The sequence below is a fragment of the Drosophila biarmipes genome, chromosome 3R (assembly GCF_025231255.1).
Source record: "Drosophila biarmipes strain raj3 chromosome 3R, RU_DBia_V1.1, whole genome shotgun sequence".
NCBI lineage: Eukaryota > Metazoa > Arthropoda > Insecta > Diptera > Drosophilidae > Drosophila > Drosophila biarmipes.
Genome location: NC_066616.1, coordinates 5,894,049 through 5,921,990, shown reverse-complemented (window position 1 = coordinate 5,921,990; position 27,942 = coordinate 5,894,049). Strand labels below are relative to the sequence as shown.

The window sequence follows — 27,942 nt, the reverse complement described above, 5'->3', positions numbered from 1 at the left end:
GCACACAAAGGCAGCGGGCTAGAGGGTCGTTCTGTCGGTTCTTATGGCTCAAACGTGAATCGAACGTGGCGCACTTCAGTCGCCAAGCTGCGCGCTCGGTCTCCTGCAGAAAAACACAGAAGAGATACAGATACTCGTAATCGCACTCGTACGCGCCCGTAATCCGCGAAGTCTGCGCTCGATAGCCTGTCTTGCGATTCCATGGAAAGCTCTTTGGCGACGGCAAGGTGCCATGGTCTCCCCATAGCGGATATTCTACCGACTAACTTCTCTACATAGGAGAGGATTTCATATCCACCTGAAATAATATTTCACAGTGCTCATCCATAACTAAGAAATCTGAAGTGCAGTGGTAAAGGCAAATACAATTCAATCGAAAATACAAAGTAAACAGTGAAGTGTTGCCAGAAAAACTTACTGAATTGACAAAACTCATTCCCAACTTGCGATTGGATTTCCTGAACTCGTCCATCTAAGGTAAGAAAATTGAGCAGTGCAGGGAAAAGCATTTATTTCTGAAAATTACAAGAGAATAGGAAATTTTGACCAGCGCATGTAAGAAGGAATTGTTTATTTTATGTCCGGTTTGTATTAATCAAACTAGTTAAATTACTTCTTTATTAAACTCAAGAACAGTTTTTTTTTTTCTTATGTTAGACTTAAATAGGCCTAATAAGTTTTTTTATTTTTGCGTACAAACTTATACAGACTGCAACAAATTCAAAAAAGCCAGAGGTAGAAATAATATACAAAACAATGATCTGAATAGTTTTACCAGATTTCTAAAAAGCAGAGAAGCCCATTTTTTTTAATAAAATATAAATATTCAATAATCTTTAAAATATAAGAGAGACTGTTTACAGAGCATTAGAGAATCGTAAAAAACCGAATAACATTCCCATAGACTGTGTATTTCCATCCATCTTATTTTAAACCTTCAGAGCTTGTTCTTTGGTCTTTTATTTTCAAAGCCCCAACAGTCCCAACACTCCTGATATAATCAGAAAAGGCTCCGTGATGGTCAGCATTTCGAAGTTCGAATGTTTATGATTTGTACCCCTCGGAATCGATCTCACACGGACAGTGTCGGTGAGAGCAATAAGAATTTTGGATGGGTCGAAGTTCGAAAACGTTTTTTTCGCACTAACGATCTCACGCACACCAGAGACAGTGTGTGTAAGAGCAATAAGAACTTGTTCGAATTGCGGAGAGCGGTGTCTTCGAACTGGCGCTCTTTCGAACTCACACACACACCATAGCCCCGTCCCCGTATCCGTGAGATACAATTTGTGGCAACGAATTTCTGGTTTGGCGGTTGATTCGAAACGTTCTTCGCGTCCGCGAAGGTAGTTTCAGCCATTGCCTGAGAGCGAGCGAGATGGCGGAGCGGCGCAGTGGCCGCCGTCTCGCTCGCACACTTTTCGAATAATGAACGCTGCACTTGGTCGCCGATATGTAGCTACATAGCCCTACTTGCTCGTACTCGCGGATACAATTGGACGGGGGAAATGGGGCAGTGTGAGTGAGCCAAAGCGCTGGCGTATCTGTGTGTTTTTTATTGATGCTCAGATATTTGAATTATGCCCGAGCAGTCAAAGTGAGACATTGGCGCTTCGAGCACGTATCCGCGGATACACCGAAATAAAAAACAAAAAACACTCTGAAACTCAAACAATCCAACACACAGCTGTGCCGCGCAATAAGATACAAAGACACTCGATATTGGCGGAAGATGGATGGGCTGCAAAGTGCTTGCATCGATGCTGGCGTTGATGGACAGTCATAAATTCGGCGTGAAATTCGCGCAGATACTTAGATACTTGGCCATCCCGCAGATACTTATCGCGATCCGTGACAAATTGCGCGAGTGCGTGTGATTTTGTGATACCGAAAAGCCGTCCAAATCCGTCGCTTAGCCCTTGCGGCCAATTACCTTAGGACAATACAAAACATTAACCTGCAGGTAGAACGCCAGAGTCTAGCCAATTGCCAGCAGGATGCCATCGGATTAACTCTCCAGATATCCGGCTGGTTGTGACAATTTTACCTTTGCTATTGTCCACTGCAATTTCCGCATTTAATTGTAGTGAAATTCGTAGTTCAGTGCTGTGAATATCAGAAAAAGAACTCACTTCAACGGAGGTGAACGCCGTCGGCTAACTGAAATTGTGAGTAAGCGAGTTTTAGGGCGGAAAAATGTTACTCCACCTTGGGCAAGATGCAAATAGTTCTTGGATGTTTAAAATAGTATATTTTTAAGTTTTTGTTTTGTGTTTTCTGTGTTAATTTTTTAATGTGCTGAGTAATGCAGTAAATTCTTATTTTAAAAAGGTTCTTTCTTCAAATAACGTTGTTTTTTAAAAAGAGCTAATTTGAATTGAATGTGTTTGAAATAAACACAAAAACAATTGTTTATCGCCTTTATAAATACTACAAACTACGTATACCGTGTGGCACACTCACAAGTATGATTGTTTTTTTGCCAATCTTTTAAACTTTAATTTTCTACTTGGTGGTGTCTTTTATTGTAAAAGATTACAATTTAATTTTCTGAAAAATTAAAAAGTTTAACATTAAAAGCTTAACTCCCAGACTAATTTCAAGACAACAACAAATAAGTACATACTCACTCACTTACTCATTTATTTATCCTGAATTTGCGATTCTATCTTTTGCGACTATCTTTTATTCATTAATAAAATATGTTTCTTTGTCCAAAACCGAACCCCGAATCTACTGTTTATATATTACATATTTCTTTATATCTGGCCTTTGTTTCTGTTTTTTGCCTTGTGTTTTAGTAATTTTTCATTGGGTTGCGTGCGCGGTATCAACGCAAGGAATTTTCACTTCATTAAAACGAAATGCAGCCGCTTTTGAAATAATTAAGAGGCACAAAGGCGAAATGTCACAGCGAATGAAAAATGCCTAACAAGCGGCGCATATAGACGGCTAATCCAGGCACATAGCGCTATATACCGAACCCGAGTTGGAATAGGGATGGGAAATACCCACCGTACAGGCTTGGCCCCTGCCCGGGGAAGCGAGCTCCTGCTGGCCAAGACGCCATGGGGCGAACCTGAAATTATGTAAAGTAAAAAGAAGACGCACTGACGCACTGGCCTGGAACTTCAGGGGACTTCGCCAATGACCGAGTGAAGCGATGCTCCTGGGCAGTATTCCGCATCCCGGCATGGCCTCCCATATGGGCTGTAAGTGGAAGAAATTCCACTTGATGTAGGTCACTTTCATTCGCATAGCTCGCCGGGGGTGGGCCAAGATCAAAGAGCTGGCTGCCCCGATTGCATAATGTGGGCACAACACTGAGACAGTTGCAGACCCAGTAACGTTCCCATTCCGACTCCCAGTTCCAAATGGCTAATTGGAGGGAGGAGGCAAGTCCAAAGTTCCTCGAGTGTCTTCTGCAGCGCCGTAATTTATTTGGCCTGCGCCTGGCGGAGACATTCATCATGGACTAACCCCGGCTCTCCCTCGCCAACGCCCTCCTCAAATATTTCAACTCCACTTGTTCACATTTATAAATCAAAATCTCAAACACGCGAGCTGAAAATTTGTGCTAGAGTCGTTGATCTATTGGCCGCAAAAAGGGCAGACATTTCAGGAAGCGAAATGTTAACAATAAATAATAGAAGAAAAAAAACCAAAACTCCAAGCCAAATAACAAATAAAATAAAATCTTTAGATTAGAAAAACATATTATGATACTAAATTTCTTTCATTACATTATTCCATAAGAAATAATAAATTGTGAAAATTAGATTCAAAGACTTAAAAAAACACTACCCCCTTTCCAAAAATTCATCCACAAATCGAGTTAATTAGGGATTATCGGTGAACAGTGGCAAAACCATGATATATTACACAATTGAGATGTCCTTGACCAGAAATAGGACTACTGTAATGATAACTTCCACTCGACCATTGCGCAACAGATCGTAAATTATCGGGGACGAGATGAGACGACACTCTGGGCCACAAATGGCCGCTTGCCGTGAGGATCGGGATCGATGATTGGTTTTGAGTTGGGAAAACAATTGGAGAACTCATAAAAATTATGAGAGCCATGACAAACAAACAAACAAACCGCAAACAGCAACTGTGACGAGGGTTGCCGCAGCAGAAATGGATGCATGCTTCGGGAGTGAGAAAAAAGACACAAAAAGATGAGGAGGAATAATATTTATGACTATTTTTATGAGGTGCTTACAAATTTTTATGACTTTTTAATGGGTCCGCACACAGTCTCTGGCCCTCTCTCTTCCTCCCGGCCAGTTTATTGTCGAGTGAGCGGGACAAGAAGACTTGCCAATGAGTGTGACTGCGCGTGCGCAAATACCTTTATTTATCTTGTTTTTCGTTCTTTTCGAGAGTTGAACTCGTGCGTACCGCAGCTTGGGGTTCTAGAGCGGCGTGTTTACATGCACACAAGCTACGCCCCTGCTGACAACAAATATTAAAAATTATGATTTATGGACAGGGCTCGTTTGGGTACAAATCCGTAATGGTGACGACAAACAGCCCGGCGACATTCGTAGGAGAAATAACTGCTTTGGGTGCTTTGTTCGGCTCATAATTAAGATGGTGGCCTCTGGGCCGATGACGTAGACGATGACGATGATGGAGTGCTCGGCAATGGATGACAGTTCCTTCGATGGGCCGTTGAATGGAGTCTTCAAGCAGAACCGGGCTTTGGGTCTAGCTAGGCTGCAATTGGAATTGGTGAAAGTGGTCTACAGTGAGGTTAAGAAACGGAGAAAAAGGAAGGGTGCACAAGGCTTAACCATGTCAAAACAGTTCAATAATATTCCCAATTTCAAACTGTTTCCCTTACAAATGTAGCAATAAGAGGTATCAAACTTGATAGCTTTTGAAATACTTAAATTTTTCATTTTTATTCAACGTATATTATTAATCATTATGTATTATTAGTTTTATGAGCTAAAAACCAATGGCCCAATGAAAATCAAGTTTTTTAAACAGCTTTGAGGCAATCAATTTTGACCAGAACTCTCGTTATATGCAAATCCGAACGTCAATTATTGAATATGCAAAAGTTAATCATCTTAATTGGGCAGATGCTCAGCTTCCAGCTCACAGAGAACGCATAGAAAAGTCAAGACCCCGCGAACCCCGAAACAGAACGTCAACATCTTGAATGAGGTTCGGGTAGGAAAACCCTTTTCAGCTGTCGCACTGGAATATTTCCCCAATTGATTTATGGCATCAGCAGACGCATGTGCAACTCAATTGCTGTTTATTTACTCTTGCCCTGCTCTTACCCTCCTCTACATCTAGATGGGATCTGATCCTACCTGTGGCAATGTGAAACGGAGAAAGCCGAGGACGGGAAAGGAAATTCGTTCTGCGGTTTAAGTATCGGGGCAAAAGAGAAATTTCACTCCCATTTGGAGGCATATTAAAAGTGTTTATATAACAAAGGAAGAACAAAGGAAAACTCAGTTGCCCGAGACCAGAATGTCGCTGAGACCGATCCGATCCCGAAAGAATGCCATTATTTATGGCTTTCTTATGAGCTCGACCGACGATCGCCAATCTAAGGCAACGTCTGTCCCTCCCTCTCTTTCTCTTTTCAGTTCCCCTTCTCTTTCGTGCCCGCAAATTCGCCGGCGTTTTTATTATTCATGGATTTAATTAACACCAATTGAACCGCTTGTCGCCTCAGCGCCGTCTCAAACTATTTGGAAAACAATTTTCAAAATTCGTTTAATTTATGGCCTCGGCTTCCCTTCCCCTCCCACAGTTTTTGGAATTTTTAATTTGCCCTTAAGTGATCAGGACAGAAGCCCCAGTTTGATTTTCATGAGTGCATCTGCATTGAAACAATCAAAAGAAAAAACTTATTTTACTAAATTAATATGGGGAGTTTTATGTGTTTTCCTAAGCACATTGCTTTCTGTGTGAAAATAAAAGCTTGTGAGAAATTCGCAAATCAATTTCCATTACTTAGGCTGGCCAATTTTGGCTGCCTTTCGTACTTCTGGTTTGTTAGCTTAAAAACAGCGGTTTTCACCCAATCAATTTTCATCGCTTCCATGCGAATGCCACCAAATCGATTCGACCTATAGGTTGTTCAAATATCGCCAGTCAAAGGTTCAAAGTCAGCCAGAGAGGCGGATCCTATAATTTCGCTGATTTCGGCCTTGTTCGGCTTAAACGCGGGCGCTTGTCTACAACTATAATTCTCATATTGCCAGCTCGAAGTGGTTTTCTCCAAAGCACCGTTACCGGGCCTTAAAGCCTATAATCGCTGGACCGAGCAGAGAGGGAAAGGGGGAGAAGGGTGCAGAGACCTGAAGGCAAGTTTACAATATTTCCTTAATTTTTATTTTTTTTTGTTGTGTTTTCCGCGAGAACCCTGCTCATCAAATAAATCTCTGTCCAAAGTTGAGCATTCGCTCCTTGGGTTCTGGCCAGTTCGAACAGCGTACGGCGTTTTAATTTAAGCCCAAGTTGAGAGCTCCTTTCATTTGCCCAACATGCTAAAGGGTTAAATTGCCCACTGAAGCAAAATTATTGGTTTCAAGCCACAAAAAGGGCAGGGAAGAGCGGGGTGTGCATTTGGTTGCATTGTTTTTGGCCAATGTTCTCAGTACTCTGCTGCTGTCGCTTATTTTTATACCTTCTATGGGGATACAATATATTAATTCAGGTATATTTCAGAACCTCTTTTGATAAAAATACATATTTGAAAACATTTGGAATAGATAACCAAATGGCAGTAGTTAAAATGAACGTATATTAAGAACGTATATTAAGCAAACCTTTTTCAGTTAGCATCTATTGTAACGCTGTCTTGAAGTTTCTTGATATGGTTTAACAAATATTTTTCATATTTGCTAGGGTATACAAGTTTCGACTCAGTTGCGATGTATTGCCATCTCGATTTTAGTTTTTGGCCATGTTCATGTGCATCGGCCTCGCTTGGCCTCTTTTGCCTTATTGCCTTTTTGCACTTTTCGGCTCTGGGGCGATTTGAGAGCTCCTTTCCTTCGGCTCCTTCGAAGCGGAGGGTCATTGCTTTTGTTTGCTATCTGCGCAGCGGAGAATACGAGTTTTTCCGCCATTGAACAAACATGCCCAAGACCAAGACTGCAGTATCTGCGATGGTTGCAATGGGCGGAGGAGAAGGGGTTTGGTTTGGGCCTTGCCAGCAAGTGCAGCCGCAAGAAGTTTCCGCCAAGTGTGTCCAGAAGAGTGGGCGGTCCCTCGGCATTCCTCGGCCCAAAGCTCCTATATATATATAAAATACCCACTTCGACGGCCGGCTCGCTTAAATTGCATGCTTAGGCAGCCCCAGCTCTCTCCACCAGCGGAAAATAAGAAAAAACCCGACTCTTTACCGTTCTAAAAATAATAATAATAATAATAATAACCAAGTAAGAGGCAAGTGAAATTACCAGCGGGCAGAGGAACACTTCGAGGGAGGAACCAATCAAGAGGCGTGAGTCAGATACAGTGTTTGAGGTTTTGTTAGCTGGAAATCCTAAAAACAGCTTGCTTAACTCGGCTCTTCAACAGGTATTTTTACCCACCGATAGCGATTTACCTAAAGTATAGAGTCTTCTAAAAACAAAAAGTATGCCTATATACTTTAGTTATGATATTTATACTGCTGAATTATTTATTTATAGGGTGAACCTGAATTGTTGATCACTGATAAATGCTTTAATCTTAGAATTCGTATTTACCCCCTGTGGCTTTATTTTGCGATCCTTTTGAAAAGAGCAGGAGTCATGCCCAGGCTTTCATTCGAGTTGTCGTAAGGTAAATGCTAATGCTTATTCCGCACAGCTTCTTCGATACAATGTTGCCAATCTCAAAGTAAGATCTCAAAGTAAACTTGAGAAGCCAAGGTAGAAATCGTTTATTGCAGTTCGCTTAATCTTTTTATCATTCCTTAGGGACTTACTCAGTAAAATGTATCCACATAAAACGAAGATGAGACTGTATAACAATCAATAATAAGCACATTTTTAATATGTGTATTATGGTTACCATTATTACAAAGAGCTAATCATTAAAAATCGCGATGAATTTAAAATTAGGAAAGGGAATGGTTATGTTAAGAGTCTATGGTATTTCATTTTCTATCTCTTTATATATCTATTTCTGTTTAAAGATATTGTATCTAATCCCCTACCCTCTGGTTTTCAGACTCGCATCCACGACTAGGACTCCTGGCTTCAGAATGGATCCCGACTGCTTTGCGATGTCCTCGTACCAATTCGTCAACTCACTGGCCTCCTGTTATCCGCAGCAGATGAACCCGCAGCAGAATCACCCAGGAGCGGGCAACTCGAGTGCGGGCGCCAGCGGCAACGGGGCGGGAGGCAGCGGGGGCGTGGTGCCTAGTGGCGGGTCAAACGGGGGCCAGGGCAGTGCGGGGTCGGCCACTCCGGGGGCCAACGACTACTTCCCGGCCGCGGCAGCCTACACGCCCAACCTTTACCCGAACACTCCGCAGGCCCACTACGCCAACCAGGCGGCCTACGGCGGACAGGGAAACCCCGATATGGTGGACTACACACAGCTGCAGCCGCAGCGACTGCTCCTGCAGCAGCAGCAACAGCAACAGCAGCAGCAACACGCCCATGCGGCGGCAGCAGCTGCTGCCCAGCAGCAGCAGCAGCTCGCCCAGCAGCAACACCCGCAACAGCAGCAGCAGCAGGCGAACATCAGCTGCAAGTACGCCAACGATCCTGTGACGCCGGGCGGCAGTGGGGGAGGCGGTGTTCCCGGCAGCAGCAACAACAACAACAACAGCTCCAACAGCAACAACAACAACAACAGCCAGTCGCTGGCCAGTCCACAGGATCTGTCCACCAGGGACATATCCCCCAAGCTGTCGCCCAGTTCGGTGGTCGAGAGCGTGGCCCGGTCGCTGAACAAGGGCGTCCTGGGCGGAAGTCTGGCGGCCGCCGCCGCCGCCGCCAGCTTGAACAACAACCACAGCGGATCGGGAGTGCCCGGCGGTCCCGGGAACGTCAATGTCCCGATGCACAGTCCGGGCGGCGGGGACACGGACTCCGAGAGCGACAGCGGCAACGAGGCGGGCAGCAGCCAGAACAGCGGCAACGGCAAGAAGAACCCGCCGCAGATCTATCCGTGGATGAAGCGCGTGCATCTCGGAACGAGTGAGTACTTTTTTATGTACATTGTACATTGTACTATTCAAGGCACAGATCAAAGATACAGTATATTAACTCGGCCTTATAATTAGATGTGGAATAAGTAAATACATGTAACTATCCTTACCTATTCAGCGTAGGAAAACGCCTTGCTCAAATTACATTTGCATTGCACATTTATTTATAATTTATAAATTGGAGGTATTTATTTTTGTTTGCTCAAATTATTTTTTATTCAACTGGCTAATTTGCTAAGTGCTCAAACAGGAGTGCTTTTCTTATTATTCCGAAACAAATTAAATCAAATCAATTCAAGCAATCTTCTTGCTAATAGCTAGGTGCCATTATGAACAAGCTCTTCCATGTTCTAAACCTTTGTTTTAATAACGTGCTGTATCGCTTTACGGACTCACCGTCACTTATGATACAATTAGCTAGAAATGAGCTCCATAAATCAACATGTATAAGCCGATAGCTCACCTCAATCGCTGCCTCATTCAGAGCTCATTACCACTTCTGCGAGACACTTGGCTCACTCACTCGAATGGGTGTTGCAACCAGAAACTAGCCAACTATCCATATTCATTGGCCAGCAAACGTTGCCGAGTGCTTAGCACCAAATTGTCTGGCAAACTGTGCGCGCGGGGAATCTTGTCAAAATACATAAACAATAACAACATTTCCCTCGCACTTACGCTCTCGGATTTTCTCCAGTTCAGAGGAAGGAGAAGAAAAAGGGGAAACGCTGCGTGAAAAACTCGACCGCGAAAATCGTAGCTCGTGAAAATTTGTAAACAAACGTGAGGCGATCCGCTCCCGCAGCTAAGGCCGGCTGACTCCCACAATAACTCATAACACAGCAGATACAGATGCATATCTAGGTACAGATACCGATACAGATATATATAGCAATCTAGGCAGACAGATACTGCGGCTTGATATAAATCTCAGCACCTCGCTCGGTTTATATTTAAATTTAACAGAACAAATTTCCACCCGAAATTTGTTGGGCTGGAAAATTGTGAACGAAAAATTGTTCAGTGATTTTTCATCATGTCTCTGGCGTGCACACAGATTTATCTTTCTGCCACCCCCTGCCACCTTTCGGATTCCCCAATTTTTCCACCTTTTCTGACCCTTCGACAGGCCAAACTCACGAAGTCGTCTTGGGGATCCCAAGTATAATCAAATTATTGAAAAGATTCTTCATATTCGTCGTCGGTTGGGGCAGATTAATTGGGTTGCAAATAGTTTGACATTTGCTTGGATCTACCTGGCTGCAATCTTACCTGCAGCTCGTTTATTATTTTAGCTAAAAAATAATGAAATATTTCTGTTCGCGTATAAATCACTCGACTCAGGTTCTGGGAAATGTTTTTTGACTTGGCATAAATTACATTCCGCGCTCATTAGCTCGTTGAAGTATAACCGAATAGCGCTTGAAAATATTCTATAAAGAATTTAATATAGGCGATTTCGCTCGACGAAAGGGTTAATTGCTGGCTTGCATTTTGCATTTCCATATTTGCTCGTTCAACCGGCTCTTGACAACCCCAAATCACAACATGTCAGCCAATTAAAGAGACGCTGAAGTGCTGCCCCATATTTATAGACAGTCGCACTGCCAGCAAGTCAGCAGATACAGATACATATCGACTAGCAACTTGGCTCGATTTTCCATTTCGATTCGTGGGGAAACCCGTCCCCGCTCGGTTCCAATCAATGGCTCACATTGTTATTATTTATGTATCTGTTACTCATGGCAGCCGGGCAATAACAACAAGAACAGCGAGTATTTGTTATGCAAATTGCAGCAAGTGGAAGCGCACAAGAAATTGATTGCAGCGGGGTGTAGTAATGAACTTCACTTCGCCTGGAAGAGGCATGAATGAAACGGGCTCAGATGCAGATACATTTGCAGATCACATATGCAAAAGACGCAGTGCGAGAACGCAGGAAACCATGTATCTCTGGGGGAGAGCTCTTGTATCTGGGCATCTCCGTCTGGCTTTGCCATTTTCCTTGAGTTTTCATGCATCGCCGAGATTTAATTACTTTCTTAATCATATTCGGTTGAGGGCAATGTGAAAGGCAGCCATCTATACAACTATGTGCAGCTATATCTTTAAATATATAATTATAGCTTCTAGATACAGCTACAATAGTTTGCTCTTGGAGCTGTTAATTATAATAAATTGAGGCCTTACAATTTTGTGTAACTATATCTGCATAGTAATTGTACATCCAGGTGTATCTATTTAGAGTACAGGCAACGAACATTTACACATTAAGCCCCGTAGAACTGTTCAAACTCATGTATAACTGCCAACATTTTGAGGAGGTCAACTACTTAAGTCGTGAAAACTTTTGATTTCAATTATTAGAGAGGCTAGGATTTTTTCCTAGCTCCAGATATGTGGGACCACTCCCATATTTTTTAGGAACCCAAGAGTCAACAGCCTGCTGACTGGCAATTAGGCTGGCCCCGTCAGCGTCCAGAGCACAACTCAATTTTCGACAGCAAATGTCTTTATTAGAAGTTTTTGCCGGGCGTGATGGCATGTGCAGGATTTTTATAATTGCGACCGATCTAAGAATCGCTATTAAAAAACGTTGTTGCAGGTGCCAAGCAGCGCAAATGCCAATAATAAAGGGTAATCTGGAGGGTAGCATCGGAAACAGGCGCTGATTAAAGTCCAGTAAAAATAACAGCAGCAGCAGGAAAGGCAACAGCAACATCATGTTAACAATTATGCAAATTTGGAGTGCATGTTGCTCATGGGGCGGGGGGTGGAGGGCTAGGGGGAGTGGCAGGGAGCCCGGCTGATTGCATATAATCACGTCAAGTTGTTACTGTGGCAACCATTTTATAATGCAAAGAAAAAACGCCAGCTCGAACGCCATCTTCAGAGAGAAAAAGAGCGAACGAGGCTGTCTGAGTTCCGCGAAACACTTTTCGCAAAAAGAGTTTTTCAGCTCCTGGCATCAAGTATCTGCCAATAAGCACACACGAGAATACATGGCTGCATGTTTGGTTAATATATCGCATGCAGTCTTGTGAAGTCGCTTGGCATTCGGAATTCATTCCCTAATTGACAAGACCAAAGCTGGCAGACCTCCAAGCAGATCATCAAAAGATGCAGCCAGCGGATACCTGCAGATTTGGATTCAGATACAAAGATACTCGCGCTACCTGCCGAAATGTCAAATGCCTATTAGATCGCCTCTCCCCCTTTCCCCATTCAATTTAACAATTTGTTGACATTTCTTTCTGAACATTTTTTATTCAGACAGGCCGCTCCCTAATTAGTGGGCTGTTTGTTTATTTATACAATCTGTTTGGCCATATATTTAAATCTTTTTTTTTGGAGTGGCTCCACAACAGCCTTTAGTGCCTAATTGCACATAAAAATATGTTTGGGGCTTGCATGCTATTTTAGCTTTTGAAATTTCCATAAATTGCACATAACTCGTATAATTACCGAATATCGTGTCAATAATGGTAACGTAACAGAAGAAACAGAACAGAAGCTCTACCAAAAATTGAAACTCCGGGAAAATAAATCTAACGCGGTGGAAAACACTGCCAGCGAAAAGTCTATTTTCTAAATCTAAATTGCAAATATCTGCAGTTTTGTTTCCCTTCCGATCGTGCCGTTCAACCCGAAGGCTCTGGCCTCTCGATGCCGCAGATGCCAGGATGTTACACAAAATTAATAGTTTGCAAACGAGTTGAACGCCAGATACAAGATACGCGACGGTCGCTGCAAGGCAGCAGAATGCACTTCCAGTGCACTAAAAATAAATCCTTTTGAGTTTTTGTTGAAAAAGAACAGGAATATTTTAAAAAGGCAGAGCTAGATCTTAAAAAATCGAATAATTATTTTATATTGCCCCTTTTGAGCAATAATTAAAAATGAAAATATTGCAGGACATAGGAGTCGCTTGACAATCTTCAACTAAAAATAATTATCTTTTCTTAATTCTGCAGTAGTAAGTAAGAATCGTATTCACTTCAAGGCAAACTACAATGTTTTTACTTACGAAATCAAAAAGAGGCTTTCTTAAATTTAAAATAACATTTTATTTGCAATCGGGAAAAATAATGCAATACTTGTTTGTTTCTTTTTTAATATTTCAACTCGAATAGCTTTACTATAGGGCACCTTTTCTGCTGCGTGTGGCACTGGGGTTGTGTTCCCGATCTCGGAAATGGTCTGGGGTCTGGGGTGTCGCTGTCTGCTGTGGACCTGCTGTTGCAGCTCCAGCTCCTGCCGCCATAATGCTTTTGCGCCTGCCCCCGCCCATAAAATGGAAACACCAAACACCAGACAACAGAACCCGGAGCTGCAGATGGAGAACCTGAAGATCCAGGGCCAGGAAGACAAACGCGCCCGGCATTTGCTGCCCAATTACATTTTCATTAACTTGGAACACGACTTTTCAAATAGCTACGTTTAATCATAATGATTGTTATTACTTTTATTTTGGTGCTCTGCGCGTTCTAAGGTCCCCCCAAAATGAAAATGATTTTTATAATGACCACCGCGCGAGGTGAATGCAAAATGCCAGGCATCATCGCAAGGTGCTGAAAGTGCAGTAGAACATAAATTTATTTGCCTGCTCCTCCGGTTCCCAGATGGCGAGGATGGCTCTTGCCCAAGCCGAGGCCTATTATTAGCCAACTCTGGGTATTCTGGGCCGCTAATGGGAGCCCGAAAACAGAAGTGCCTGTCGAATTGTTTCGCACCAAGCGTAACTTTTTGGCACACGAAACGCAGAGTGTCTTTACTGGCGATTGTTCTTAATGAATGCGGTGCACCATTCAGTTCCCGAGGGATGCTAAGCGAACTCATCACTCTGCTTGAATTGAAATTCATTCGACTTTAAGTCGGTCAGATACGGGCACTGAAAAGGGAACGAACGCCTAATCACACTGGGCTACATAGAAGTGTAGTGTGTGCTTTTCACGATACCAAACAAACATCTCTTCTTCCATTTAGTTTCATTAAGTTTGTACACTATTGGAATTGCTTAGTAATTCAACATAAAGACAATACGTACAAAAAGCGTACGTTACATTTTTTTTTCAATCTGAAATAAGATGCTTTAATATGCAGCACAGTGTTCTTAAAATTAGCTGCTCATTAGCGACTAGATTTTTTGTAGGTCAACTCTAGTGCAGTTCTATATATACATGCACCCGAAGGCATTGTCTGCCTCAAAAATATCACTCATCGTACAGTCCAAATCAGTCGGCGAAGAGAACGCTTTTAAAGCGTCTTCAACTCGACACACACAAAAGATGAATGATGGCCCGAAGAGCTTGTTGTTTATGAAACTTAGTTGCCCATTGATGCCTTCAAGTGGCAGTCGGCCACATTTTGGCCAAAGTTAATAAAAGCGCATAAACGGGGGAAGTAGGGGAGTAGAATTCGAGGGAGACAGTAACAATGGAGGCCACTCGCCGGCAACAAAGACGGCAATATTTAAAGAGCCAACAATGGCGCCACTAATGACTGATGATGTGCCAGCGCTGATAGATATAGATACATCTGCGGATGCAGCTCAGGAACGGACACAGATACAGTTAGGAAGCAGCCCCAGCCCCCAGAGAACCATTTCACTTGCAGCGACATTCTAATGGACTTGCACAGCATCCAAAATGTGTTTACTCTTTCTCCATTGTTTAGAGAACTACTGGATCGGTCAGTGCATATATGTATATCCATATCTGCCAGATACTCGATTGCCGGCTGGGGAGGGGGAAATTAAATTGCGAATCAAGCAAAGTAATTGCGATTTGAATGGTGAAAAAGTGCGAGCCATAAATTCAACCGAGTGTCACGGCAGCGCTGCAATGCGAATTTATCAAATTCAGTTGCAAATTGGCGCACATCTGCAGATGGCCACGGATTCCCGAATCCCCAAGTGCCGGATCCCCAGCTCTCCAGTATCCACTTCTCACCCAGTTACCGTTTTCCCCTTTTCCTTTGGTCGGTTTCGCTGAGATACGCATAGAATATTAATCTCTTTGCGCATTAACTTAAATGAAATGACGCAATGGCGATAAGCGAACGGAACACAGTGGGCCGCATGGTAGAATTGAGTGCTTAGTTCTGGGAAATCCGGGGAAAGCTGCTGGAGATTTTTCAAACTATCTGAATTGTTTTTTATAATTTGAAATCTAGCAATATAAGTACAAAGTTTTATCTAGCGGTTCCTAACACCTACACACAGAATTTTAAAAACGAAATCAATTTCCATTATCCGAGCTGAAATACATTTTCGCAAATATCTTCTTTAGTCAAATACAAATGACTGAAGTCAATGTTATATATCATCATAGATTTTCGAACCATTTTAAATATATAGTTTTCAGTTTGAGATCCTTAAAAATAAATTTGCAATTTTTTAAGAAGTCACTAGTTTTAAAAGAATTTTTAGAAACTTGTACGCCCTTAAACTCAAAGTGCTCTCAACTATCCATACCATAAGACATTTATTTTCCTGCTAAGCCCTACTGCCCACTGTTACTCAGCCTAACCAGCAACAGGCGCGGATCCAGTACAGTGGGACCTGGTCTCGACCGCAGACCTTGGAGCTGGGCAGCAAACATAACCGAAGATAAACGAAAACCATCACAAATCGCATACAATCCGAGATGAAATTGTGAATTATTAATGCAGGCTGCAAAACTATTTGGCTGAGTAGACAAACCCACAAGTGAGCCGTGTTTTTGGGCTCCCCTCCTCGGATTTTGCCAACTCGGGCGGAGGAACGTGTGCTGCCACCTCCTCCATTGAAAATTGAGTTACACGCGTGGTCCGGGTGTGTGCGAATGTATCTGGCAGATACATATGTTTCTGCTGTCTGCGGCTACGTGCCTCGAACTGGCTTACATTTCGCAGATTAAAACCGGGCAGCCCGGTGTGCCACCTGAAGCCAATTCGATTTAAATGTCTGGCACTTCCACTTGGCTTTTCCTGGCCATATTTCGTACCAGGCCCTGAATTGGGGCTTTCTTCCTGTTTATGGCGTGCTAAACCGCCGGGTTCAGGGGTCAGCTCTGGGTCCTCGCCGTCCCTCTGTGGCTGTGTGTGTGTTGTTGTCTCTCTTTTCCAGTGACAGCCCGAATGCAATGGCAACAATTGCAATTTGTTGGCAACGTTCTGCCCTGAGGGCCAGGACCGCTTTAGTCCGAGCTTGCTTTACTTTCAATGCGCTCAGGGTTGCACCGAAAAAAATGTAATAATTTCAGATTTCTTGCTTTTGAAAACAATCTTGTAAATCTTTATTTTCATAAACCTAAGATATATTTTGTTTTAATAGTGAATCTTTACTTAAATGATTTTATTACCCAATTCAAATAATTTAAAAGTAAAATTGTAATAACGCAACGCTTTAAGAATAAGCAATTCTTTTTTTACGTGCGTTGGTCACAAATTCTTTTATTCAAGAACATACTTGCTTGGGACATTACTAAACAATTTTATTGTTGCAATAATATTTTTTCAAACCATATTGCTAGTTTCCCAAATGACATATTACATATTTAAACCTTCCGGATAAGATATTTTTCCTTGTGCAGTCACAGATACAGATACATTTGCTGCACTTCGCGCTTCATTAAAAGGCGGGCGGCGACTCCCAGCTCCCAGGCCCTTTGAGCTCCTTTTCCAGCTCCATTTTCAGTTTCCAGTTCCCCACTGACGACAGCAAATTTGCACATTGCTCGAACGAGCAAAAAAGGGGAATGAGTCGAAATTAAAAGATTTTTAAAGACACCTTTGTAGCAAGTTTTGAAAACTTGTTCCGCGCCCTGACTTCACCATCTCCATCTTCATCACCACAGCCTCGGTTTCAGCCTCCGTCGCTGAGTCGCTGCTTTGGGTTTTAATTTTGCGTCTTTTCGCTTTTTGTACACTGTTTCGTGTTCACATCTTCTCTGACATGTTGCCGGGGCGGCCATGTTGAATACTTTTGTTTTCTAAAAATGAAGCTTGCAAATACATCTCCTTACTGCGTCAAGTTAAATTTCAAGTTAATTTGGCAGAGCCGGCTGTGTATTTCGTATTTCCATTTAATTAACTATGCAGCCATATTAAGCCGTGGGTTGAGCACTTCTTTTGAGACCAGAACCGGTAGAGAGCGTCTTTAAATAATCGTCAAAAGAGTTCTGGTGAATTAAACCGCACTCTACAGCTCTATTAGCCGTAATTTGAATATACGTTCAGCTTGATTAATGATCTATAAGTATATCGGCTAATGGCTTATGTAGAACACTCAATCTCAACCCCTTTGACCTAGGCTAGCTTAAATGCCTCAATTTCTGTTCTGTTTGCCCAAGGTGGCTGTTGTGCAACCCACACCCAATCAGATAACTGAATTTAAATGCCTCATCAAAATCGCATTAACTAGCAAATTAAATAGTGGAGAATCCGGGGGGCGAACTTACATTCAAATGCAAAATGCTGGCCAGCCGTCTGATGGATCGCGAATAAATTGCCCAGCCTCGGCGGCGCAAGAAATATGGAAGATAATTGAACCTAACGCCATTGACAGTAGCTGAAACCCGCTCCCGCCGCACTTTGCATTAATAAGGAATTCATCACAATTACAACAATTGCCACAGGATGCCATTTACAAAGGAAGTTATTAATGGAAAGTCAATGAGTGCGACGCGAGTAAATCAAAATCGCCGAGCAAAAAATTCTTCAACGTGCCCGTGATTGATTACTGACTTGGTGGCTGGGGCTCTGGAAACAGAACCAGAATCAGAGCCAGAGCCAGGACCTGTGGTCATCAGCGCCAGTCAAAGACCCCGAGCAGTTAATCATGGGGCTGCGGGAAAATGAAAATGAGCGAGAAGTCCAGAAGCCAGACAACGACAATGCCGCATTTTGTAGCGCGTTCATTCAACTGCAGACGACAGGACACTCATTAAAAATGGGTGCACGGTGCACCGGTCCGCCGATCCAGGGTACTTCGATGCAGAGGGGTATCTCTGTTTACGCGGTCTTTTCACGGGGCAGGAGAGAGGGCGAGTACGGGCAAACCGGTTTCCTGCGCAGCTCGGCTAATTTATGTGCGCATGCGCGACGCTCGCTCCCTACTCGGGAGCCCCATAATTAACTGAGGTAGTCATTTTGGATCCGAACACGAACACACTCCCTCCTCGCTTCCTCGCCCCGCAAGTGTGTACATGGCCAGCATCTTCTTCTGGCGGGAGAGAACTCTTTAAATCAGAGATAAACGATAATTATCTGAGCGAAAAGGCGCGCATAAATAATTTGCAAGAAGTCACATTAAAATTGTATCTAAGAGATATGCCAGGCTGATACCACTCGGTTGCTTTTGGCTCCTCGGTGCGTTTTATGCTGGCTCTCGGCCGGTCCATCTGCCTTCGCGGACTCCCGACTCCCGACTCCCGGACCCTGGGAGCCTGCGACGCGCCATTAAAAATTAAAAGCTCATTAATTATGCAGATAATTCATTTATTATATTTTCAACACAATACAAGCTACAAGCGGCATAATTTGTTACCCAGCTTATTATGCCAGCGGAGCATTGAAGAATGGTGTTTGGGGGTTGGCAACTGTCTCGAATCGAAAACAATTATGGAAAGCTCTCCAAGGGTTGATTGTCTAGTGCGGGGACAGGAAAGTTTTAGGGGCGGGGACAGGTGAAGGGGGTTGGACGGGGCGTCACGTGTCTCCCGGGGGCGTTTGCTTGGCTTAATCCCCGAAAAGCACTTAGCTCCTGAGTGTCCAATTAACAGTTTGATTTCGATGGTTGGCTTAATTGGTGGGATTCGCTGAAGGGAGGGCCCGAGTTCAAGACATTAAGAAGGTTTATAGAGTTGAAAGGTCGCAAACGTTGGTATTGGGGCCGAAATAAATTCAATTTGGGGTTAAGTAACGCTTGCTTCTTTCGGCGTTTTTGATTAAACTTTTTTAGGCTAACAATTTAATCTGAGTACCTTAAACTGAAGACTTTAAAGCAAATGCATTTCTTTTTAAAGTTAACTTGGTAGCAATTCACAAACAATTCAATTATATTATTTAAAGAAGGGGCTTACAAAAATAAATTCTTTTGGATTTTCACTTCAAGAGATTTTTAACTAATTGGAATTCTTTTACGAGTATACTTGAAAAGCCTAATCACACATTTTGAAACCGCAAGTTAAAAAATTAACTTATAATGCCTGCAAAATTTTAATTTGGCACATTGTTATGTAAATCGATGTCGTCTTTGCCGACCGGAAACCATATGCTGCCTTATCTGGACAAAGGTCCCAGGTCTTCGGTTTGCCCCCGCAAACCTTCAAGGTTCCGATGGTTCGGTTTGCCAAAGAACCATCAGCTGTTGCCCAAAAAGTCGAGAACTAGAGCTTTGTGCCACATGATGTCATTTCACTCGAGTGCCTTTGAGTAAGTGAAGGAACGGCGAAAAAGAGCTGGAAATAAAACGCTGGGCATTGTGGCGGCTGTCGGGCTGCCGAAACTGAATGTGTTCGTGTTGACAACAAACACGGAATATAAATTGAAAAATGCTTTAAAGCGAATAATCAATTTACTTCTTGACATAATTTCCATTTTTCACGAAACCAAGCAAAGGCAGCCACGCGAATGCCCAAAAAACCTGAGGGGGCGGGCATGGGGTGGATAGTGGCTGGGGCAGGGCAAGGCCACGCACAATTCGCACCACAAAACAGGAAAGAAAAACAATACAAAGTTTCCCCCCAGAGGCACCAGAAATTGGCTGCATCCCATTTCTTGGAGTGTTTTTAATATTCTTGCCATTTCTCTGACCACCATCCTGTGACTGCAGCGCTTCCTTTATTTGAATTGTGATTAATGACCGAGCTGGCTGCTGTTCTGCTCCTTTTTCGGGAATTTCCACACACTATCCATCCCTCATTCGCAGGGTGTGACAAATATATACCCAGGCCGGGCAGACAGTAGTTGTGACTACGATTTAATAGCGCTTTAATGGTCTGTGGACATCGATGGACCCGAAACACCTGTTGTCCAGCGCGTGCTGGATGGCAGCGAGTGGGTGGAGGCCATGGTAACACTTTCATTATCACAAATGTCACATCATTTGTCGCCTGCCCCCAAAAAACACACACAAAACGACTCAAACCGCCGGGCAGCATCATTTATCACCTAAGGAATGCAACGCACAGCGAAGATACAGCCTGCCGAATAGAGGGCCAGATACATTCTCAGATAGCCCCGGCGACCGCATATTTGATTAATTTTCTTTTTCCGAAAGAAATTAACCCGCGCGCTGCACATGTCCCCTTCGCGACCCCCGCGGCGGCCCTTTTGACTCCTCCATCAGCATTCTACATCCCTCCGCTCCGTTCCGTTCCTAACCGATCGGATCGTCCCAGGGTCCAAGATTTATCTCTTCCAGCAGACCTCAAGCGTGGCACCTCTGGCTCTACGTCTGATTTATTTCTGGAACTGTTCGAGTTCGAAACATATTTTTGAGGGAATTTCAGCTTTCAGAGAGCCGCAAAACTGCTCGGAATTCCGAGCAGTTCAAGCGATCTTGGCCAAGTTCACTTGTTGTCTCTAATTAGTTCAATTTGTGACAAAATTCCTTTCTCGACTCGCCCGCCTCTTATGAGTAATGACCCTCGACCGGAATTGTGACGTGGATAATGGTTTTTGGTTAAACGACTCATTAGCCACGGGCCCTTAAGTAGCCACCGATCTGCAGCGATGATCGGAAGTGCGTTGATTTATGAACTTTCCGCTTGGACATCAACCTGACTAAGCAGATCTGCACAGCGAAAAATATCAGTCAATGGGGTATTTGGTTTTTGGTATACCGTCCAATTCCTCATAAAGAAGTTCCTTGTTGTATATGCCCTTAGTCTTATGTTGGGATAAGATATCTTGTGTTGCGTTCTTTTTCCCTGTGTAAAACTTACAATTCGCTGTAAAAAGTGCAACAAGTTCAAATTTGTTTTTGCATGATAAGATCAAAACTGAGGCCGCCAGATGATCGTGCTCCCCGCGCTTCCATACAATACCATGCCGTCACCAAGCGATCCCAGGTGCTGGGATCTTGGAGTGCCGCACACGTTGCTGATTACGATGACGATGTTCAGTCGTTGTGTTTTTTATTTTGCGCCTGACCAGACGCCAGACCGTTGACAAATGACCAGTACAAGTGTTTGTGACAAGCCGCAAGTATCTTTTTGTCGTATTTTCATTTCTATGCCGCGGCAACAGAAAACAATTAAACTTCGGCTCGAGAGATATACTGGTTGGTGTCTGACCTACGCCAAAGGTTTTCAGCTTAACTTTGAACCTGCCAGCGATGGATGCAAAGTATGCTAATCCCGTGTCAATCACGGGTCGATCGGGGAGTATGCAAAGAGATACAGGCGAAACATCGCAGGGAACACGAGCGTCCAGGCCAGACAATGGCGATTTGAATTGCAGAACCGATCCGCTGCCGCTGAGATCGAAGGAGTTTCGAGCACCGATCGTCACTTAATAAATTCTGCAACAGATTTTTGCATGCAGGCCGGAATGGGATGCACCGAAAATTTCAAATTTCCAACTGATATGTTAAGCGGCTGTCAGCCCAGGCTCTCTTAGCCAAGTACACTTGACGTCATCTTACGCGAAATGCAAATGAAACGACCAACAATGTAGTGAAACGCGCGGTCAAGCCGAAGTATTAATGCCCTTTTGTGGTCACTCGAGTTGATACGATATATTTGTGCTGCAAGAAACAAATCTGAAATCTAAGTCTAAAAATCGCATTACTATTGGTATCGTAGCCATTCCTTCAAAAAAACAAGTAAAGGGTATATGTTCGAAGCCAACGCCAGAAAAAAGTCACACACAGGCAGATTCTTTTCCTCAGGCGTTCTGTCTCCAAAAAACATGTGCACATATATGTTTGTACATGCAAAATCCAATATGTCTATATAGTATTTCACAAATGCCCAGACCCAGACAAAGACGCAGCGCGGACAGAGGCGCTGGCATCCCAATCCGCATCCCAACGCGAAACCATGCCATCCCATCCCACCGAGGTGGCAGGGAAATGGGAACAAACTTGTAAAACGCTTCGAATGTTCGCTCATTGGCGCTGTCAAGAGCTCTGGCCCCTTCGAAAGGCCCTCCCCTGGCAAGTGATATAAGCACCAGTGATATGACATGCCAGGTGCCGTTGGATGCGAGTGCGATGGGGCTGCTGCGGATGGAGCTGCCTCTGCCCCTGCCTCTGCCCTGTCAACTCATTGGGGCTTTCGCCTTAGACATTGCGCCTGGCCATGACGACAGCGATGCGCTACTTACTCGCATGTAGTTAACCGAAAAATAGGCAAAATAAGCATATTCGGCGGAAGACCACTAGGGAAGGGCTAACAGAGACCGTAGTGTTGACACTCGGCTGCGACTCAACGGGTTGCGGATGTGTGTTGATCTTTAGTCGGAAATCAAACGAAATCTGAGTGGGAATTAGTGGCTGGTGATGCCTGTGATGGAGGGAGGAGGATTCAAGATGATGGGGCTGATTCAGACAAAAAGAGCAGAGCACGAAATTGGCAAAAGAGATGTTTTGATTTCTGGGAAATTGTCGATTATGTGAATTGTTATTTTCCATGTGAATATATGCGTAATATAAACATTACTATGTGATTTTAAATAGCTTAAACCAAATATTTAAATAAATACCGGACCCCTAATAAAACGCCTTTAGGTAGCTAGTTTTTAAATTTAAAAAGCTTCGAGAAGCTGTATAACTAAAAGATTAGCCCAACTAAATATTTTTGCCAGCCGCCCCAAAATCTTGCAGATAGCAGCACGCATCCCAAAGATACACTTCGCAATGCTGAGGCCTGGGCGGCACTTTCCCCTCCATTCAGCCCTGAGTGGTGTAAACAAATTGCAACATATGACAGCAGCATTTGACAATTGTAAATGGTTGGCGGCAGTGCAAGTGTTCACTTGTCTTTTGTTGTCTCCCTGTCGGGGAAATAAAAAACCAAAAGCCCGAAAAAGAAATGTCTGTGACCCCCGAGGAGAGCTAGGGCCACAGGACATATTGATTTGGCCGGACCCGGGGGCAAGGTCAGGATCCCTGCTTATAAAATAGCAAAGGGCACTCGAAAACGTCTGCACATCATGCATCAGAAGTCGGAAGTCTGCCAAGTTTTGGGAAAAGTTTACTCCCCAGCAGAAGAGGGGACCCTCTAATGGCCAGCCAGAAATATTACTTGCAATATCCAATTTGATGGCCTGACTGACAGTTGCAGCAACACGAAATGGGTCAAGATTAGTGCAATTCAATTTGTGGCCACGGCCACAACAGTTGGCCCACCAACAGCCCCTCCACTGCCCCGGTCCACATGACTGATGGAGCCGATGCCCGTTGTCTGGTTACTGTCTGCTCGCTGTTTACTTGGTCATTAGTTTGGGCCCATTCAGGATGGCAGCCAGCTAGGGAAGTGCAGGAGCTTTGAAGTCGGCGCCCTCTCCGCGCCCTGGCCGCGCTGAAGCCGCCTTAATTAAACGAGCGGTAATTAATTTCAACTTTAATCAGAAATTCCATTTAGATTTTGGCCGCTGATTGATGTGACCCGACATCTTCCGCTAACGTCACATCGAAGACCACTAAACTGTGACAGCAGCAACAACGGCGGAAAACTTTCGGAAGTGTGTTGGTGGTTTTGGCTCTCTCTTTTTGTTTAAAGCAAGCAAAAGTTCGAATTATAGCTCTACTTCACATTGATTTAAAGGAGAACCTAGATTCACTTATTTTATTCAAGAACTTACCAGAAAACAAAGTTAGTACTTAAACAGATGATTATGATATTCTAATTATAGCATTTATATTGACAAAGTAAAAGCATTTTATGTTAGATAGAGTAGAAGACAATGGTACATAAAATTCAAAGTTTACAAAGCTATGTATTCAAAGGTAATACAGTAAGCATACAGATAGTGAGGGTACAAAAATTTGTTTTGTACTAAGTAGCTCTAAAATTATTAAGACAATTTATCAATAATTTGTACCGCAAGTTGGGTTTAGATAATAGGATACTGCTCTACGTGAACTCGACTCTTGATTAATAATAAAGCAGCCAGCGTAAACTACTCCCCACTTAGCAAATGGGCCATGACCCACATACAATTTGGGGAACTTGGAGCCGAGCGAGACAGCAGTCGCCCGAAAACAGAGCGGGACGCACTCACAAGTCAGCGGTGCCGTCTATCACATTGACTGACTGCCACACATTTCACAGATATAAATACTAGAGATACAGATACAGTGTCTATGGCAGAGCTGCCCCAACCTCACCTCTTTGCCGAGTATTGGAAAGCCAAAACGAAGCGGGCGGGCCAATTGAGTTGGCCGTAATAACACGCCACGGTAAATGGCTTTTAAAAGTCTACTTTGCCACAGCACGCCCCCTCATTATGAACGACGCGCTGCGAACGCCCTCGTGCGCCTTGCCTCACAAAAACCCCGGTACAGATGACAGAATAGTTTTCGGGGCGACCGCCAGGAACGGGAAATTGTCATTATCTTCCGACGATTGCAGATAGAAGGATAGAAATTTTCGGCAAGCGACAAACATCTGTCTGGGGCGAGATACCTTCGCCAAACTTCCCGCGGCCCTTTCCCTTTCTTGGCCGGGCGCAATACCAAGTATGAACTTTTTCGGGTGCCTCCAAATGGCGGTTTGACACGTCATATTTATGAAATGCGCAACGTTGCAGAAAATCACAATATAAATGGGAAAATTAACTGCCTCGGAGCGGCGAGAAAGCTGGGAAAGCGCCTGGGGGATCGGGTGGTGTTGTCCACTTGAACTTTTGACGATTGCCTAGAAACGCCTCCAAATGGTTTTTTGGCAGAAACAAATACTTTTCGGCGGTTCGGCAGGGAAAAGTCGGGAAAGAACATTTGAACAGAAGGTGTATACTTAAATGTGATTGATTTTACTTAATTAAACTATGCTTCTACTGCCACATAGTTAAGACTTAAACTATTGTTTTGCCTTAGGCTGATGTATTTAAATATTGCAAGGGGAGTCCTTTAAATATTGCAAATCCCAAAAGGAACTTAGTTTTAATTTATCTCTAAATAAATACAAATCGAATGTTAAAGTTTGGGTAAAACATTGGGACATATATTATTATCATTATCCTATATTTATTTCCCAGTTTATAAACTGGCTCCGAGCGTTTTCCAACCCCACTAATAATTGCATCCCATTTCCCCTGCAGGTACTGTGAATGCCAATGGCGAGACGAAACGACAACGGACCTCATACACCCGCTACCAGACGCTGGAGCTGGAGAAGGAGTTCCACTTCAACCGCTACCTGACCCGCCGCCGCAGGATCGAGATCGCGCACGCCCTGTGCCTCACGGAGCGGCAGATCAAGATCTGGTTCCAGAACCGGCGCATGAAGTGGAAGAAGGAGCACAAGATGGCCTCGATGAACATCGTGCCCTACCACATGGGTCCCTACGGCCACCCGTACCACCAGTTCGATATCCATCCGTCGCAGTTCGCGCACCTGAGCGCATAGGACGCGTGGCACTTTTCGGGTACTGGTTAGAGACTCAATCAGTTGTATCAGGAACCATATCAGACGGCGGCGGCGGCCTCGGCGGCCAGTGGCTACCAGTCGCAGGACGGTGGCTCAGTGGGGGTGGGGGTGGGAGTGGGAGTGGGCGTGGGTGGAGCAGGGGCAGGTGCGGGAGGGCCGGGCTCGCTGGCCAACGGCGGCACCAATGGCAACGGGCCCAACTCCCTGTTCGCCTCCACCGCCTCCGGCTCCCAGGCACCCGACTGCATCAAGTATCCGCAGGAGTTCTGATCTCAGGTTATCATCAGGCAGCAGCAGCAGCGGCAGGATAACCCCGTCGATCGGAGCCAGGATCGGGGCCTTGACCAGCTTTTGGGGTCGGACTGTGAGCCCGATCCGCAGCTGCAGCTGGACTTCAAGGCGGACATTGTCGGCTGCAATTTGTCCTGCTGCTGAGCTCCGACCAGGCCACGCCTCTGCCTCCTGCCGCCTACCACCTACCGCCCATCGCCTACCGCCTGTCGCCGCCCGTCGATCAACCAACATCCAGTGATGTTTCTTGTTTGCAACTGATTCGTGTTAAGCTAAGAAACGAGCCATATGCGCATGGTTCGTTTGGGTTTATGATACTGGAGGCGGAACCCCGGGCAATCGCCGTCCCTCGTTGCGGTGACACTTTCGAAAATTAAAGGGCTCCATTTTGCATATCAGGACCATGTTTTTCACGTCTTTATGAATCGGTTTCTCGTTGATATTTGATGTCGATGTGGAGTGGGCTCGTTCAGATGTGATTGATGTTACTTGAGTATGTTGCGCCCAGGCGAGTGCTCGAGGTCCCTGCAGTATGATGAATCTCTTTCTCTAAGCAGTATTCGAAAAGCTGTTAGTTCGTAAGCCTAGCATAATTCTAGCCCGTAAGCTGCACAGATGGCAGACAGAGCTGTCGAGTTGAACAAAACTAATATCTGCAATAACTTCAAAGTGATTTCTAACTAACATTAGTTCTTCGTTTGTACCGCCCAACCCCGATCCCTACCAAACCCCACCCAGCACCCTCCAGGGAGTCCTAAAGAGTGTACTTAATTCCTAGCTTGTAGCGATCCTAACGCTAGTTAACCACATAAGGCTTTGTTTAGTTTGTAAATAGCAGAGCGGTCCGGCTCGGGGACCGCCTTTTTATGTTTGTGTTTCGTCTTGGAGAAAATGGAGAAAATCTGGAAATATCTGTACTGTTTAATTCAATTTATTTCGTGTGTTCGCGTTTGTGTTGTTGAAGTGCTCTAGCAGCTCGGAAAATGCTTTACTAATTTTATCAAAAATCAATCGTTTTTAATTTCCACTGAAGAACAAATTCGGAAGACAAACAGGAAGTAAAATATTTCAAATTAGCCTAGAACTTGCTATAGGTAATCAGGATTTTCTTTAGAACAGCAGCTGAACCCTCCACATTATTTATTCAAAGGCCTCCACACAACGTCTGTATATTTAATTCGGTAGTTAATCGATACAGCAAGCCAACGAAATTTGATTGAGGCGAGCGTTGTTAAAGCCTAAGCTAAAGGAAACCCATAACCGTAATGTAAAGTAATTATTTATGCTGTACTTTTCGCTAAGCTAAGGTTAGTGCATTCTAGAACTATCGGTAGTCTACGTGAACCTAGCTCGTAAGCCTAAATTATGTATATCGAATTAGCAAGACAAATTTTAGAGAAAGCAAATCAAGAGCAAGGCGAAGCAAATCGAACAAACTATGGAAAATGAGAGAATCAAACAAAAATACCTAGCACAAATTAATTAATCGTTTTTTGTTTCCCATTTTGTACATTTGTTCAACCTTAGTTCGTACATCTCGATTGTTTGTTTCACGCAATTTGTCGATTGAATTGAAACACCATTTGAAGTCTTCGGTTTAAGGGGCACTCACCGTCCGCCAGGACTCAGTGGGCGCAAGAGTTTAACTGCATTCCATGTAAAAAATAAATTACGCATCTAATTTTTAATGAAATTCGCATGTATGTATTACCTTAATCCGGGTGCGATTGCAAGGGCAACTATAATACAACAAAATGGAATCGAAAACAAATCGGAGAAACTTCAACTATGAAACCACAAAACCATACAAATATAACGAAAACAAAACACGTATGTAAACATGTATGAATATGTCATAAAAAATAAAAACTATTTTAAATTGTA

General features: G+C 43.9%; 1 protein-coding gene across 3 annotated transcripts; it reads left to right on the top strand.

The window, feature by feature from the left end:
• The first annotated feature begins 59 nt into the window (after positions 1-59).
• On the top strand, positions 60-27,942 carry LOC108027353 (homeotic protein Sex combs reduced). Of its 3 annotated transcripts, none has more exons than XM_017098772.3 (3): positions 60-477; positions 8,197-9,176; positions 25,439-27,942. In XM_017098772.3, the coding sequence occupies exons 2-3, from the start codon at positions 8,231-8,233 to the stop codon at positions 25,744-25,746; spliced, it is 1,254 nt and encodes a 417-aa protein (XP_016954261.1). In that variant the 5' UTR covers positions 60-477; positions 8,197-8,230; the 3' UTR covers positions 25,747-27,942. The 3 variants fall into 3 exon arrangements, with proteins under 3 accessions (XP_016954261.1, XP_016954262.1, XP_016954263.1); XM_017098773.3 differs by lacking the exon at positions 60-477 and adding an exon at positions 1,582-2,168; XM_017098774.3 differs by lacking the exon at positions 60-477 and adding an exon at positions 2,332-2,465.